The sequence below is a fragment of the Rhinolophus hipposideros genome (genome assembly GCF_964194185.1).
Source record: "Rhinolophus hipposideros genome assembly, chromosome: 23".
Lineage (NCBI taxonomy): Eukaryota > Metazoa > Chordata > Mammalia > Chiroptera > Rhinolophidae > Rhinolophus > Rhinolophus hipposideros.
The window spans coordinates 18,134,604-18,153,081 of NC_138069.1; the positions used below are offsets into that span (position 1 = coordinate 18,134,604).

The 18,478-nt window shown below is 41.3% G+C and overlaps 1 protein-coding gene across 12 annotated transcripts in view; it reads right to left on the reverse strand.

Annotated features, from left to right (window-relative positions):
* NR3C1 (nuclear receptor subfamily 3 group C member 1) overlaps nucleotides 1-17,234 on the reverse strand; it is a 98,468-nt gene extending 81,234 nt beyond the window's left edge. For 2 of the 12 annotated variants that reach the window (XM_081035361.1, XM_081035355.1), the window contains exons 1-2: nucleotides 17,006-17,234; nucleotides 11,445-12,632 (exon numbers count right to left, since the gene is read on the reverse strand). In XM_081035361.1, the coding sequence (XP_080891487.1) occupies nucleotides 11,445-12,619 (1,175 nt within the window). In that variant the 5' untranslated portion in view covers nucleotides 12,620-12,632; nucleotides 17,006-17,234. Of the gene's footprint in view, nucleotides 1-11,444; nucleotides 12,633-13,047; nucleotides 13,063-14,384; nucleotides 14,853-15,054; nucleotides 15,511-15,852; nucleotides 16,177-16,236; nucleotides 16,394-16,957 lie in introns of those variants that run through there. The other 10 variants (XM_081035353.1, XM_081035362.1, XM_081035356.1 and 7 more) reach the window with 10 other exon arrangements.
* Nucleotides 17,235-18,478: the final 1,244 nt, after the last annotated feature.

Here is an 18,478-nt window from a genome sequence, read left to right on the forward strand (position 1 = left end):
TGTATACATTAGACAGTTGCTAGAATAATCTCAATTCATAAACAAGTAAAAAACATAAAGATGAAAGCTTCTGCTACAAAATGTTACTCTCCTGAGCAAGAGTAACTTGCCAAACAAAGCCAAACCTCAAACTCTTCACCTCCAAGCTTTGGTTACCCTAGTTTGTTCACTGGTAAATGTGCCAGAGTTGTTCTAAGAAACTCTGAAAAGCAGTCCATTTCAAAGTCTCACAGCAAATTTAAAGACTGACACCAATTAAAAACACATTTTCTTTATGTATATTTTCTCTCTGTACACGTAAGCACTGGTCCATCTTAAAACTGACGTGCTCTGTGGAGAAGATAACTGAGGCTATCCCATCATCCGTCTTAGTGATAGTCACGACCTGCTGACACTTCCTTTCTCCGGAAAGACAGAAGTGCAACCCATGCCTACACGTCTTGGTTTATGTCAAGTTTGTTTATTCATACATTCAGTGTGTATTTACTGAGGTCTTACTATGTGCTAGATACTTTTCTCCACGCTGGGATATAGAAGTAAGCAACACCGTACAACTGCTCTCCTGGGGCTCTTATTCTAGCAGGGGAGCATAGAACTAATTAGCTATTCAATGTTGAGGGGAGGGAACAATGTATGCAAGATGCCGCTGTTTGCGACAGAGCAGTCAGAGGTCTCTCTTATGGAGCTGGCAGTTAAGTGGAGACAAAACCTAAAGCAAAGTGAGAATGAGCTATGGGAGCGTATGTGGGAAGATGCTGACAGGCAAAAATGCATCAGGGAACCTGGAAAGAGGACTATGCTTTTTCTAGAGAAGAAGATATTCTTAAGGGACTAGAAGGAAAAAGAAATGCCCTATACCTGGGCTGCAGAACCTCAGGTTACGAGTAGGGAGGAAAACCGTGTTTGCTCCTTGTTCTGTGTCACAAATGTACAGGATGACAGTGTGCACACACCAGCTTCCTGCACACGGGACTGAAGTTACCTGCTGCCTCATTTCTAACTGCTCAGACTTTCCATCGTTTCCTTCTTCTGCCTCAGACTGCTTCTTACCCCTTTTTTTACTCCACATAGCTGAATCAACTCCTGTTGCCATTTATCCATACACTGTCCTCTATGAAGTTTCAGTCATGCCTTCCTGGGAAAAAGCTTACTATCCTTCAAGTGCACATTTCAAAAAGCACATGGGGTGGGTGGAGATGGGGGGTGGAGCAGGTATGAAGGTCACCAGAAGATCACCCCGGGACTGCTCTGTGAGGCTGTGGTTTGGGGATTTGTACCTTCTTTATCTCTGCATGCTCAATGCCGAGCTCAATAAATGTTGGCTGCTGCTAGGGCAGTTGGAAGGACCTTTGAGATCATGGAGTTAACCTCTCACTCAACCGATCTCAAGGATTCCTTTCTTGGAACATGCATTTTAAGATCTTCCACCTATTGACAACACAATGTAGCTAGGTCGCTATACACTTTCCAGTGTTCATACAGACACACTGAGCCTTAGAAAAATCAAACTTAACCAGATACTAGAACAGGAATTTAGAACTTTCATTTTCTTTTTCCATGGGTTTCTTGGTTCTAACTTTTCACTCTGGCTTCAGTTATTTACTATGTTTTTTAAAATATGTCTGTGGTACCCCCAAAGCACTGTGCAGTCCTGTTAAAAGACATATCCTTTAAAGGATCACATTTTCTCTAACCTACTGAATTAGAGATTATTTCACCTATTTTTCTTACCTTCCCTTTTGAAATATTTCTTCTTGGACTGTATTTAAAATCTGGTACCCACAGGCTGCGCCAATACTAGCCCATTGCACATGTTTAGTTATGAGAAGCATTTTCTATCTAATAGAAAAATCTACCAGCCTCTGAGCTAATGGAACAAACTAGGATAGTTAGGGCTAATAAGAAAGTGAAAAAGCCGAAGTTAGCAGTAAAGCAGATCTCCTTCTTTATCCCCTTTCCTTAGCCACTGAAAACCGAAGTTATTTTGGAGGGAGAAAGAATAAATATCTGAGAAAACAAGTTGCTTTCAGTACAAATATAGGAAACCTGAAGTTCTTAAGCAGACTATTCTCACAAAGAATTTCAGCACTAACAGAATGGTTATAAAAGGTATGTCCTATTTTTAGTGTCACGGCATGTATCTTCATGATTTCAAAGGCTGGGATCCATTAAATCCTAGCATTTTATGAATAATAAATATGATCAAATTAAAAAAAAACAAACCAGTAATGACAACCAAAAGTCACTTAGATCTTTAACATATTTTCACATAAATAGAAATTTTCTTTTCAGGTGATCAGGCATAAAAATAGAAAATATGTGAATTTTATATAAGTCAAACTACTGCATGGGTGTAAATAACGTTAGCGTACTTGAGTTGTTCTTGTCATATAGTTAATTCCCTGATACACGGAGAACAGGAAGGGAAAATTACACTGGAGGTGGTTGTAGGAATCTGCATTTACTTTGTATCTGCTATCATCACATTCCCTCAAGGCCAAGACAAAGTTAAGCCTACCTTACTTGAACATAAAATAAACACTTACGGAAAAATCAGGCTTAGGGGTGAGTAATCCCTATTTTTTCTGTACTATGTCAAAAGAAGGGAATATATAAAATGCTAACAGAAAGCTCCTCGATAGCGTGCAGAAAACAAATCAGAATTTAACTACTTGAGCATCATCCATTTCAGATTAGTTGCCTTGGGAGGCCAAACACTTATTTCAAGGATGTCCAACCCAGTTTCCAACACCTACAGAAATACCTACATGGGTTCTTTTAAATAACCTCAGTGAAAACAAATGCTGTCATTTGGGAGAAGATTAAATTTCTAAATTTCTGGAAGTACTCACATCATTTAGAATCGCATCAATAAGGTAAATGACCAAGCTAAGGAGTAAATACATTTTCTGATTAAGCAATAATATATACATAGCCTCCCGAGGTAGAAGCTTAGAAATACAACTTTCATGTTGGGTTTTCCGTTTTAAAAAAAACCAATCTCTTTTATAGTCACACCTTGTCCGTAATAAACTCAGCTGGATTCCAGATGACAAATTTCACATAGAGTTCTAATTCAATTTTTTAAAGTTTCCCTTGAAGAAAGCTGCCTATAGAGTTAATACATTATATTGTACATTGGTATGTTTATGAATTTAACATGCCATTTAACATGTTTCTGTACTTGGTTCTTTGTTATATAAAAAAGAGATTTATAGGTTTGGTTTAATCCATCAAATTTGTCTTACTCAAGTTCTTTTCAACCACTTGATTAATAAAGAAAAAACTCAGTAAATTGCAGTGAAATTAATTTCATAATCTTCCCAAATTTAGCCACTTAGGATATTTTTGGTATTCAATATAGTCAGAAACTATCACACAGCTTTGCTAAATATCATAAATGTAAAAAAAAATTTTAAACTGATAAGTTCATTCTCATACATTTGCAAAGTTTCTTTCCATACTTGATTTTATAAGAATGCCAGACAATAAAACAGAAAGGGGATATTCTAGCACTTATTAATAAAAATGTAACAATATGGTTGAAGTTATTGCTATGGCTATTAAATTTAGATGGCTTACGTAATATTTAACTAAACCCACTGAAAAGCTAACAACAACAACAAAAAACTGGAAAAAAAATCAATGTAAATATAATGATTTTGGCCCCTGAAGGCTTTAAATCTAGTCGCCTTTATGACATTGGGAAGCATGTTCCTTCAAGGATTATACATAGTAGACACTGAAAAAGTCTAAGTGTTTGATGGGAAATACTGACGCCCTAATGTACTTAGACAATGAGAGACATGCTGATTTTTGCCAAGCAGACTTGACTGAGCTTCAAAAATTCCACCTTGACTTTTTGTAGTACAGTTTAATTTTCAAAGTAAACACCCATGGGTGTCAAGCAAAAATGCTGGGTGTTCTTACTATTTTACAGAAGCCTGAAACTTGAGAGAAAGCAATTAAGTGACTACACAGATACATGCAGGGGAGCAAAGGCGTGATCCCATTTCTCCTTTATATATCGTTTAAAGATCCACAGCTGACAAATAAAAATTTTTAAAGATCCATGAGGAATTTCTAACAAAATATTAAATTATTTCCCTCCAGATCAGTATTAAGTTTTTCCAACTATTCTTTTCTTTTTTTCCTCTTTAAATGTCTAAAGTTTTCCCACCTGTAAAATTAAGGTAAATAACAGCTGCCTCTGTACTACAGATATTGACAGAATCAATAACTTAATTTAGAAACTAGAATTTAAAACCTTCCTAGGGCTGTTAAGGGGGTTAAATGAGATGAATACATACCGAGTAGTCAACACAGTGTGGCCACATAATCAGTGTTCAACATTATTAGAAGAATAAAACAGGTTAACAATACATAACAAAGAATGTGGATACTGTATATTTTTAAAAATCTAAACCAGCTGATTTCATGTTAACGTTTATAAAACACCTGGCTGCTCTGTATTATGTTTCAGGTCCCTAGAACTAGAGACCAGATGTTAAGAGAAGTCTGCTGGGGAGTTTAGACAACTGAGAATTAGGATATTCAACCTAGCACCACCACTGATTCTGTGATCTTTCTCTAGACACTCTCTATGGTCTCATTTCCTCATCGGAAAAAGAATAAGAGGTGAGCACTCAATGCGCTCTCAAGTCTCTTTAAGCTCTCATCTAAAACTATCGTACCTTTGTGCACCTGAAACTAATAAAAAAAAGATAAAAAAATAAAACCATCGTACTTAATACAATAAAGCAAGCTCTGAGACCTCCAGGGCCCCTCACCTCTCTGGGTCTACTGCCAACAACAGTGTTTACGTATTATTTTTTATGTACCACTAACCACCTTATTTTAAATGGACACCTCATAAAAATATCACATCTGGGTTAATGTTTTTGTCTTGTACTTTGTAATGTGCAAAAAAATACTGAAGAACCAACTTCAGTATACCATTCCCAACCATAATCACCTCCTTCACTAAAGTGACAGGTTAGAGGATCACTGAATTTTAGAAACAGAAACATGAACATGTATCTTGAAAATAATTCATTTTTAACTGTAAAGAAAGTATTCTGACTCCAAAACACTGATTACTCAAGGACAGAGATTGGCTCAGTTCAGCCTTAGAACTCAAGTCTTCTAATTTGTAGCCTAATTCTTTTCTACTATTTTTACTATTGAATAACTAAATCATGATGTTTGGGAGGGATTTGAGGGTTTTTTTTTTAAAGCACCAAATTTGCTATTTAAATCATGTTTAAATTAAGGAAGGCCTTATGCCCAGTAATTACAAAACAACAAAACACAAAAACAACAATGAAGTAAAAGTGTTCATAACAAACCAGTAGAGCTTTGATATCCAACATGTGACGATCATCAGGTCATAAGTCACCGCACTGCCCCAACCAGCATGAATAAATCACGTAGTAAATTATTTGTCATTTCACAATAGCTTGTAAAAATTGGCTATCAAATACATTTTCATAATAGCCACAGTTAAATATTATGGAAAATTATGAAATCAACTAGAATAAAGGCTAATTTTAATAGGAAAAGAAATAAAAGTTAACATTTATTGCAACAAACTATATGTCCTAAACACTGCATTAGGCTGAACTCTCAAATTGTTAGTTACAAAAATAAAAATCCAATGTAAGAATCTGTGATAAACAATCATCTACAACTAATCATATCATTAAACCTTTCTATCCCCTTTATATCTATATAAAATGTAGACACAATTTTTTGGCACCCCATTTTTCAGGCACCCTCTATGTGTATATATTTGATGCCCTATAGGGTAAATGAAAATGAGCTCTAAAATAAGAGGTCTGTTCAGGAAATTTGCTGTTCTGTAGACTCTATTAATCTTGCTGAAACTTGTTCAAAAGAAAAAATATTTTAAAGCACTCAAAATTAATATTTGAGTTACTCTGTAAAAGTATGTTTAAGCACGCAGCTCTACCAAGATAAGTCATTAATATTTAAACTGGCCAAGAGACAAAATTAGGGGATGACACACTTCCATTCAAAATAATTGGCTTTAAGGACTACATTGCAATCTAAATAGTTTAAATGACTGTCTCGCAATTGCACAACCCCATAATTTAGTCTATATATGGACCATTAAATAAGAATTCAATTTCCTCAATATACCAGCAGAAAAATACACAACCCATGGAAATATATAAGGGCTGTCTGTACTCCACAGTCAGATAACAATGCATGTAAAGATGCACTATGAAATATGAAGTGGTTATAGCAACATAAAGACACCATCATTATTTCAACTGCATTCCAGTAATTAGCTTTTCATTGATTATATAGTAGCTTAAATAAAAATGCGACAAATATGAACTTGATATTAGCTGAAGTAATCTAAAAGGAATTAAAATGTTCATTCCATCTTCTTCTTCTTTTTTTTTTTTTGGTGCTAAAGCACAGCAAAAACCAACGTGCCCCTATAAACAGGGCTATATCGCCACAATTAGCTTTAGATTTCTATCTCAAATGAAAGAAACTCAACTGTAATCCTGTTTGGTGTTCTCCCTTGTACATAAACATAGCCCCAAATCTTTCTTTTTAGTCCTCTGAATTCATGACAGTTGATCCAAACTGCTGCTTTTCAGAATTGTTCCTGATATTTCTAAACTCACCTCCCACCATCCCACACCTCTACTGCCCCTCCCTCTCCCGCTCCAGTTCCCCACAACGTCCATTAATTCACAAACTCCTCTGGAAATTCTGTATTTATTTCAGGGACAGTTGCCATGATAGGGAAGAATAAGACAGCCTGTCAAAATTAGGTATTTGGGGGTTGAAATAACTGTCTACAATTCTGAACTGCTAAAAAATTGCACATTTTCTAAAATGTATCAATGTCTAAAATGAATACAAAATTTACTCTAATCCAGCTCAGCACAGAAATCATCATACACAATTCAAAGGGAAAGGAACACTTAATGGATCTTTTCTTTTTTTTTTTAAATGGAAGTTCTCCGTAGGAATATCTTTATTTACTTGAAAAATCACAAAACCCACGTAGAATAAGCCAGAAGAAAATGAGAGCAGTTGGCTCTTTGAAACTACAGAAATAAGGAGAACCTGGACTTTCGAACGCTTCTGTAAGGTCAATAAGTAATTGATTTTTTTCAGTTATAGCTAAATTCAAAAACATTTCTTGAAAACTCTTTTGCAACATGATATACAGATATACAATAATTTAGCCATAACATAGTACAGATAAACAGATATATTGCAAAAGAATTTATATATATATGTGTGTATATGTATATATATTTCCATGACAGACATATAGAAGCAAGGGCCCATTAATTTGGCAAATACTGCATTACACAATTATCAGGAAGTCCTTAGGAGCATAAATGCTATTCAGCAGAAACCTATTCTGCCTATTTAATTTGATCATATAAGTAGTACTACATAAGGAGAAGTCACTGCTAATTAAAATTAGGTGTGATCTTTAAAGTAAGAAAAAATATGTTTTAAGAAATATGCCCCAGACTTATTTTAAACACGTTGTAAATTAAGATTTCCTAACAACTAGGCTACTTCAATCACCTGCAGGCCAGAGAGGATAAGACTTATATAACCAACCAATTAATACAGAAGCTCTTTCACATTCGGCTCTCATACTAAAATAAACCCTTTTGACCCAATCTCTCCTCCACTAAATCTCAAAAGGCCTCTAAAGTGATCTCTACCCACATATGAATCTCACAATTAATTCAATTTGCATTTAACCTACATTTATGCAAGGTATGTTTCAAAATAACTCTTTCATAAAATTTATAGACATTCAATAATATAGTGAAAGTGGTCAGACTAACTAAAATATCTGTAACACCAATAGACAAAACCAAAACAGCATTATGATACAAAACAATGGAATAGCCAAAGAAACATCACCAGAAGTAATTTCAATAAAATCTGACCACATGCTAGTCACATTTCTGTATCGGAGTCATTCCACACTAAATTGACACACCTGATTACACAGTGCACATTATGGGTTTTTTTTTTTAATCTTTTACTAATAATTTAGCCATAACATAGTACAGGGTTAAAAAAAATTTCTTATCATAAAACTGAGAATAAATAACCAAAAGCAAAACTTCTTTAACATTCAGAAATTATGTTATTTGAGTGAATATCAGAAATATTAAGTTTTAAAAGACATTGAAATACTGCCAGAACCTTTGGAAGGAAAGGAAAAAGAAAAGCTAGGAAGTAAAGTAAGTATCCATTTAAAAAAGGGTAAATCAAATTCAAACAAAATCTCTTACTTATCGCTCCTGTCATTCTGAGAAAACATTCATGATGATGTTAACAAAAAAGAAATGAGAAAAGGACAGAATTCGCTTCACTCATCCTGTGTTTTCAATTTCATTACATTAACAAAATTAGACACAGATACCGTTAATATCTATATAAATTAAAGAGAAGTTAAAACCTATATAAATTTTTGTAGCTTCATTAGGCGCCAATCATCAGAGCCCTAAACTCCACCTAAAACTGAGTTTCCACATTCATCTTGCATCATTCATTCTCTCCAATAATCTTACCCTTTAGAAAAGAGTCAACTTTTTAACAGTAAAGTTTCAATATAATCCCAAGAACGGCTCTAATTCCACCTGAAACTATTTACTTCTCTGCCTTTTATTAGCAGTTTCAGCCATTAATGCTGAAGGGAAACAATGTTGAAAATCAAATTATGCAGAAAAGTGCCTTCATCAGCATTATAAGTTTATGCTAAATTTAGTGAATTTCAATATTTAAAAAGTATATTAAGTTAGGATGGATAGTTTGTTTTACTTAAAGACTGTATTGAGCATCAAATAAAGTTTCTCTTGTTTTACTATCAATGAACTTAAACCTTAAAAAGAAAATACTTTGCTCAATCATGACATACCTAATTTTACAATTTAATCTGATAACTGCACGTTGTGCTATGTTGACACAGCAGAAAGAACTACTTTCCCCTTCAAAACAGAGTGTAAATTTTTTTAAGCATTCTGAGAAAAAGCAATTTAGGTGTCATCTTAAAAAGTCAAATCATGATTTACGCTTTTTTTTTAATTTAAAAGGAATGCAAGTGAAATTATTAGTGGCATTTAATATTTTTATATCAGAATTCAGAAAGTCAGTATTCAATACAGCTGTGTTCTCAACGTGATGACTGATCTGCTAACCACTGAGGGCCACTGGTCACAGCTAATGTTTGGCTAGAACCACAGTAACATATAGAGAAAAGAAAGCCACCAATTTTAGTTATATCAGGGCTATTGTTTGGAAACAATAGACTAATTCAGTGGTGGCTAGAAAAGAAGCATTGTTTCAATTTATTTGGAAGAGGCTTTGTTCTGGGTAATCATAGTTCCCAATATCAAGTTAATGACAAAAGGTATAAAATTTTCAAACATTACCAAACGATCCTACATATCACACCTTTTCATTAGAACTCCAAGTCACACATCGGCATAGAAATAATTATTTTGTTGGATATTAAACAATCTTGAAAGAGCCACATCATCATTGCTTTGCCAACTGTCACAAGGTTGTTCTGAGGCTCAAATTAAAAATATGTGAAGACACTTTATATGTCATAAATTACAACAAAAGGTATTGAAATTACCTTTAATGATCTATGGGCAACAATGTTCACCTAAGACTTAGGCTCCAGATTCCAGATATCATGGGGCTTAATGCAAGTTCATTGTAAATAGAAAAGTAAATAGAAAGTCTTGTTCCATGACTTTTTATAGTAAGGAAAATGAAAACAATACCATGGTGATTATCAGAACAAACTGCATTAATAATCCCCCAGAGTTTCCTAAAATACGCTACTTTTCTTTGTACAATTACAAGTTTTATATAAACCAATGTAATAATTTCCTACAAGATGTCTTAGCCAAATCAACCAAGCATGTTCAATCATGAATTCCACTGACAAAAACTTGAGATTGAAAAATTTAAAACACAGCATGACTTCTGACATTTAAACACAACAGTTTATGCAACAAGAAACATCTCAAATCTTCTTACTGAAAACATTTTAAACCTTCGGATCAGAATGAAAGCAATAAAAAAACTGAAGTAGTGTCCTTCTAAATAAAGATATTATTTAAATAATAGATTAGGTCTTTTACATTAAGACACACAAGAACTAAAGTGTTTTTTTTCTTCTTTTTTTTAAAGGAATAGAACATAGCCTAAATCTAAGTCTAAAATTTTCCCCCCAAAAAGCTTCCTATTTAAAGAGGAAAGAAACACCTCAGTGTTAAGATATCTCTTTAACAGAAAAAAGTATCTTAAAGAGTGTTTTAAATAAAAACCTTCAATGACTAGTTAATGGTAACAATGACTATCCCTAACATTTAAGAAAAAACTTGAAATGCTATGTACAAATAAATCAGTGTTCACCATGCTTTTCAAAAAATATCCACTGATTAGTCAATTTTTTGTCTCTACAATCACACTTTTATATTTTCCTTCACACCTAAAATGTGATATACAACCCAGTACATATCTCAATTGGGGGTGAGGGTAAAGGAAGATACCTTAACCCCTACCAACAGATACATCAAAATACAAAACTTTTTTCTGGTAATTCCATTTTCACAGACCTAGTTGGGGTCAAAGAGTAATGTCAGTGTAATTAAAAATAACTGAGAAAAAAGAACCCGGACAAACACATCAAACCATAGCCAAGAACTGAAGTTTCACAATGTCGGCCATCAGTTATCTATTTGAGAACTTGTGGGAACATTTGAAAGTAAAATTTTGTTTTGCACCATATTTCCCCCAATTCTTTCTTAAAGCGATTGATCAGCAGACACGACATGACAACTTTAGATCAGGAACCCTGTGGGCAAGTGCCAGGTCTAATACTGTGGTGAGTACACTGTTCACTGCATCGCTTTAGCTTATTGTCAGTACTTCTAGTTTTTAACCCTTTAATCTCCTCAGTCTAACACTTCACAAATGTACAAATACAGACGCACAACTTCGGACTATGTAAAGCACGAAGGGTACTTATATTTATAATACAAGAGCATATTCTAAAATAGCTTAAATGAACATGTACAATAAACGTATTATCAGACGTTATACCCCCTTGAACTTAAACATATTTTACTTAAAATACCAGTGATGTGCAATAGGGTTTTACATGTTTTAATAAAATTTTCAACCACTGGCCAATGGGATACTGAATACCATTATTTCATAAAGAAACTTGAAACGGTTATGTACATATAATTCACTTAGGTTGTCTACCATGCCTGCTTTCTAAAGACCACTTCAACTTCTTCACATAAAGACGTCCATGACTCGCTGGAGAACACATACACATAAGTGAATATTTAAATCTATCCATCTGTCTTAAAACGTAAATAATATGAAAACATTCATCTTACCTTGAATAGCCATTAGAAAAAACCGATCGACCAGGGAAGTTCAAAGTCCCCAAGGAAGCCAAGTTGTCATCTCCAGATCCTTGGCACCTATTCCAATTTTCTGAACCCACAGGGATTGGTGGAATGACATTAAAAACAGGCTTCTGATCCTGCTGTTGAGAAAGCGATGCTGTATTCATGTCATAGTGGTACATCTGTCCCCCAGAGGTACTCACGCCGTGAACAGAAATGGCAGATATTTTATTACCAATTATATTTGCCCCAGAAAAGCTTGCCTGACAGTAAACTGGGCCCAGTTTCTCCTGCTTAATTACTCCAGGGGTGCAGAGTTCAATGAAATCCTCTTTCTCTGTTTTCACTTGGGGCAGCGTCACACTGCTGGGGCTTGATAAGATCAGGTCTCCATTATCCTTAATTTTAGGTTTAGTGTCCGGTAAAAGAAGAGGCTTACAGTCCTCATTTGAGTTTCCTTCCAAAAGGAATGGATCATCCTCTCCTGCCAAAGGAGAAAGCAAACAGTTTTCATCCATCAAGAGGTCTGATCTCCAAGGACTCTCTTTACCTGGGGACCCAGAAGAAAACTCCAAATCCTGCAAAATGTCAAAGGTTCTTTGGTCTGTGGTATACAACTTCACACTGCCCCCGTTGGTGCCAGTATGGCTCTTCGAATTCTGCTGTTCTGAAGACACATCAGAATGTGTTTTTGGAAACTCCTTCTCTGTGGGGGCAGCAGAAACAGCAGCGGATGCTGAACTCTTGGGGTTCTCTGGAACACTGGTCGACTTATTGAGGTTTGCGATGCTTTCTTCCAGAAGCTGAAAGTCTGTTTCTCCAGAGGAAAGGCTGATTTGGCCCTGCGGTGGGTATCCCAGTTCATTTCCCATCACTTTTGTTTCTGTCTCTCCCATATACAGTCCCATTGAGAGTGAAACTGCCTTGGACAAATCTGGCTGCTGCGCATTGCTTCCTGAGCCTTTAGGAAAATCAACCAAAAGTCGTTGCTGCTTGGAGTCTGACTGAGCAGCAGCCAGTGAGGATGAAGAAGCAGAAACCTTCACAGTAGCTCCTCCCCTTAGGGTTTTACAGAAGTCCATCACATTTCTCCTTTCCGGACCAAGCACACTGCTGGGGATTTCTTCTCTACTTGGGGGGCTTAGTGATTCCTGAGAGTCCATCAGTGAATATCAGCTACAAAAAAGAAAAAAAAAAAAAGAGAGAGAGAGAGAAGGAAAACACAATAAGCTATAAAGTCACATTATCTCTGTGATCCGATTAGTAAGCAAGAGCCTGTTAAATGAACCTTTTAGTTAACTCCGATTCTAATTCCTTGTTATCAGAAGAGTAGTTTCTGTCTTCCAGAATAAAAAAAAAGCCGTGTCTCCCGCTTCCATTCAGTGTGCCACATTTAAAACTACAATGCAGTCCATTTGCACTGCTCAGGACAAAATTGCATCAAACTAAGCTAGGCTATTCATCCTGCCAGTCACAGAACGATAACTTTGTTAATCACAGACGTTATAATTCATCACATCTGATTATTCTAAAGGTTCAAGTTGATGTCAAAGTATTTAATTTTTAAAAGTATGGTCATTAAAATTCCTACCTCTTTTCAATCAAGGCTGTTTGCTTTTCTGAGAATACACATAAAATTTGACAAATAATATGCTAGAATTCTCTAATTATTCTCAAATTCCCCTCCTACCAGCTAGTCACACATTCAAACCTTTTAGTACAACCTGCTGGTGAACCGTGGACATATTTGAAAAATAAATAATGATGATTTGCTCATCTCCCAATATGCTAGAAAAACGCTCTTATTTTTAACCAGCATTTCTTATTGAATGTACCTGTTGAATAGTGCCTGCCTTCAAATTTTGGACATACAAAAGAAAATACATTGTATGTAGCCCAACTAAAATTTAGATTTTAGAAAGAAGAGAATATATAGTAGCTTTTCATTACAATTTTTGCTTGTTTAAATATAACAAATGCAGTTCCTCTCAACCCTTACAACACAACATATAGAAGATACGTTTATTTTTAAAACTGCTTAAGACCCTCAGTATGAAATACTATTATTCTTTAAATTATGATTTTTCTCTTCGGAACATCTAAGTGCTAAAAAACACAAAAACCCAGAACTGGAAAAACCACATTCGTATCCATCCACGTTTTAAAAAATCCAATAAAATGCTCAGAATAATTTTCTCTGCATTCTAAACCTTCACCTATCCCAATTCTGAGCCTATTCTCAAGAGGACTAGGTTGCTCGTATATTAATAATCAGAATGTTTTATGAGCCGGGATATACACATTTGCGACATTATAGTCAAATCCCATCCAATGAAAAGAAACTTTTCCTGGACGGAGACTTGAAGAAACAAACTTCACTGGCCCTTACTGAGAATGAAGAGTGATGAAGGTGGAGAGAAGGGGGGGAATCTGCCACACAAACCTTAAGGGCAAACTGCTTATATCCCCCACGCCGCCGCCCCGTTTATCTGATAACGATCTCGGTCTCTAAACACCAGGTATCCAATGGAACCTCATGAATTTCCACGCCGCTTTGACAGCTGCCTTCACACTCGAAACCAAAACAATAGCTCATAAAACGACACGATCCCTCCGACGACTTTATCCCCCCCGTCTAGATTGCCAAGCACCCTGGCACATTAATGGGCCTCCACGAACCACGCCCAGGGGTCTTCAGTGGCACTGCAAGGCTGCCATTATCAGGTCTACAACCCCAAACGTCAACCTCGCGCTCGTCAAAAATCGCACCAGAAAACGATTATTACGGTGAGGGAGGGTCTTTTTCCAAAACGGGCCACTTATAAACGTCAGACTCGAAACGCTGCCAAGCGCCCAAGAACAAACCCTCTGTGGGGGCGGGGGCGGGGGGGGGTGAAGTGCGAGGTTAAAAGAGAAATGTGCACAGACCTGTTGAGTGCTCCCTCCGACACGCCCACTCCTACCCGACAACGCCAGCCCGGACCCAAGTCTCCAAGTCGCAGGCTGTCGGCCCCCCGAGTGTGCGCTCACACACACACACACACACACACGCACACACACACACACGCACACGCGCGCACACTCACCCCTGCGCGCCCGCCAGAACGAAGACGAGCTGGAGCCTCGACAGAAACCCCGACCGCGCTCGGGCGCACCGGGGCGGAGTGGAAATATTCGGGCGAGTAGAATTCGGAAGCGGCTCAACGTTCACCATTAAAATGGGTGTCTGGGCGGCCCCCGGGGAGGGAAAACGAAGGGAACTTGAAAGAACAGCAAAAAAAAAAAAAAAAAAAAAGGGCCAGGATTCCGCGCCCGGGAACGAGAGGCTGGAGACCCGGGGCAGCGCGACGAGGCTCCACTCGCAGAGTCACAGCCTAGGTTCCTCCCCCTCGGCCTGGCAGGGGGAAGGAGGCCGACGGAGAGGAAGAGGCCAGCGCTGTCACCCGCGCAGTGCCCTTTCGTCACCGTCACCCGGCCCTCGCCAGCCCCCACCCCCGTTCCCGGAGGCTAATAAAAGTTTGCAGACTCCCGCGGCGGCTCCCGAAGCGCACCCCGGGGGGCCCCGCGGCCGCGCGGGTCCCGGCCCCCCGCCTCTTACCTCTGGTGGAGGTGCCGCTCACCCGCGACCGTCCGCAGCGCCCACCGCCGCCGACATAAACAACTTAGCATGTGAAAGCAGGAGCGGCAGGAGATATTTTTTTTTTCTAAAAAAAGGAAGTCAACAGCCGCCCTTTTCTCCACGGGGGGAAGGGAGAGCCCCTATTTAAGAAAGTCTCCCATCTCCCGGCTGACAAGCCAGACCCCCGCCCCGCGCCCCCTCTGCCGGCCGGGCTCCGGGCGCGCGTCCTCCGTCCGGGCGCTGCGCCGCTTCGGCCGCCCCAGCGGCTGCGTGTCCTTCCACCCACTAGAACCCGTCCCCGACGGACGGGCGGCGACTGGGACTCCCGTCACAGACTCGAGCTCGCAAAATGGAGGAGGAAGAGGAGGAGGAGGGGAGGGAGCGCGGACACGCGAAAGGGCCGCCCGGCCGCGGCGAGCGAGCGGGACTGAGCGGGGGGGGCGGGGGGGCGGGGCGCGCGGAGGCGGCGCCACGGCGCGCACACTCTCGCACACACGCGCTCCCACTCCACCCCCGTCCGCTCCCCGCCCGAGGGGCCGTGCGGCGGCGGCAGGGAACGGTGCAACCTGTTGGCGACGCTCGGCAACTGCACGGGAGGCCGCAGCCCCTGCCCCCACGCCCTCCGCGCGGGCCCCGCCACCCCGGCCCCGACGGCGCCTGCACGCCCGCGGCCGGGGCACGGCCGAGCAGCCCGCCGCCGCTCCCCGGGCGCACGGGGCTTCTCCTCGCCGCCCATCCCACCCCCAGGAGAAAGGAGAGGAGGCGGCGGGCGCCAACCTGGTCTCCACCGGGGCAGATGAGGAGGGAAGCTGAGTTTCTCTAGTTTCTCTTCTGCTGCCTCCTTCCCGCCCCCGCCCTGCTCCGCAACTCCCGACCCACTCGGGCGCGCTCGCCCTGTCCCTCGGCGGCAAGCCCCGCCAGCGCTCCAGCGGGTGACATAGGGCTGCCTCGGGGAGCCGGGGCGCGGCCCGCAGCACAGCCGCGGGCACCGTCCGCGCCGCCGCCCCCGGGCCGAGTTGCGCAAAGTGTGTCACTTCGTGAGGGGCTACGGGGTGGCACGGAAACAGTGCAGCAGCGCGGCGGCCGCGCTCGGGGCTGGCCGGCCAGACACGCCCTCTGGGGACGCTTCAGGGACAGCAGGAGGGGTCGGCGCATACGTACTCTGGGCCGGGGGGCAGTCGCGTGCCGGCGGGTCCCCCACCCCCGCATCGTCTGCGGCCCCGTCTGCAGCCGCCGCCGCCGCGCTCGCACCCGGAGAGAAGTTGCACAGCAGAACCCACCCTCCCCCGCGCCCCAGCGGTCCCCCACCCTCTTCCCCGAGTCTGCGAGGCGGCGGCGGCGGCAGAAGGAGGCGCCGCCTGCCAAGTTCAACCTCCACCCCTCCCTCCCTCCCAGCGCGCTCACACTTGAAGGAAGTTGCACGCCAAATGCAAATCCTCCGGCGAGCTACATTTCTTTGCACTTTTTAATCATTATTTTTAAGGAAAGCAGGGGGTGGCAGGCTTAAAAGCAAGTTGCAGGCGAAATGGCAGAAGTTGCTTGCAAAGTACGCCCCCCTCCCCCGCCCGCAAAGACTCTTGACCTCTCCGGACACCCCCTCCAGGGCCCGCGTCCAAGTGTCCCGTGGAGGCCCCTCCCCGAGTCTTGACTTGCTGCGCTCAACTCCACGCGTCGCCCACCCTTTCTTATTCACCGGACCCCAACCCCTCCAAATAAAACAAAACACACGCAGCCTCAAGATGTCAGCATTAAACTCCCTCCAGCTGTTCCCGTTACGCGCCTCCCCCTCAGTCCGGGGGAATCACGTGGCCAATCCCCAAAGACAGGGGCGTGGGGAGAGGGGTGTCCGCGCGGGAGGCCCCCGACCAGCCCCCTGCCCCACCTCGTCGCCTCGGGAAAGCTTGGGCGACGCCAGGACCGAGCCTCCTACCTTGTGCGGCACACATGATTTTTGTGACTCGGGGAAAGGTGGTGCTGTGTTGCTTTAGGGTTTCGGGAGGTAACTTTTGCGCCCCCACAGGTGACAGCGTTTGCCAGCTCCTGACAGGGGCGGAGGCTGCCGCAGCTCCACCTAGTCCCTGCTGGGGCGCTCGGCTCCAGCCACGCTCCCTCGGGCCGCGCTCAGACTCCCGCGGCGGCCGCCTCTGCTCTGACATCTCGCACAGGATTGGGGGAGCGCGTGCCGGAAGCCGCCCGCCGCCATCTTGGTAAAGGAGGCTGACGCCGGCCCGGCTGCGCGGCCACCATCTTGGCAAAGATTCTCCCTCGTGGCAACCGAAATCGCCTTTCCTCGGTTCTGAGGGTAGTTGCTGCCCTGTGTATTGTCCAACACGAAAGGAGAGAACTAGGCTTTCAGCTCCCTGTCCGGAGACGATCTACACGGGCCGCCTCCAGACGACTTTCGAGCCGCCATATTGGCAAAGGAAGAGAAGCCCGCTGCCCGAAGCCCCCAGAAAAGGGAACCAAAACCTTTGCCCACGGAGAACCCTCTGCAAGGAGAATGTTCGTGCAGGGCGCCCAGCATCCCAGTTATTAACAAAACCCTCTTCTGAATCCAGAAGAGATGGCTCCTCTTTTCCTTTCACTTGGTGCGAGCTAGCTATAGCTCCGCCTTTGCCTTGGGTGCTCATGGAGGATTAAAAAAACAAATGAGAATTTACTCGGAGAACGCTACTTGCCTATTTGCCAGTTTTGCCACCTTCCGAGTCTCAAGTACTAGAATCAGATGTCTTCTGTGGATTGGGTCCCCAAGCCACCGCAACATTATGGGGGGGGGGGGAATCAAGACCCAAACTTACAATAACGTTATGCGTGGTTTAAAAGTGAGTGAAGTCACTCGTGCTAACATGATTATCCTTGTCAAGCTGCTGAAAAGTTGTACTAGGGATTCTTTATATAGAAATACTTCACATGTAAATGTATAGTGTATATAGTAATTTGTATACACATACGATCGTAAGTTACCCAATAGAATACTCCCCACACCGTAAACCTACTTTATAATTGAATCTCTGCTCTAAGAAGAGACGATGCCTCGTCTCTGTTTACCTGTTCAAATTCCAGGTGGTGGGTACTCGGCATTTAAGTCATACCCAATTTTACAAGAGTTCCTAATTAACTTTTTCTCCACTCATTTTGTATTTTCCAGCAGACCATCTTTAAAATAAAGAAAGTTCACATCATTTTAATTAAAACTTGCTGTTGAAAACACTTTCCGTTGAGCAAAAGTGTGACCTTTTCCTAATTTTTCTCTTCAGTGGTCTAAATATGTCTGTTAATTTTGAATTGTTTAGGGGAAAAAAATTCTTCAGTCTTTCATTTAAATACATGCATAGACTGTAGATTATTAACTTCATTTTTCAGAGTTAAATTGTTATGCTTTATGGATAACATTGATTGACTC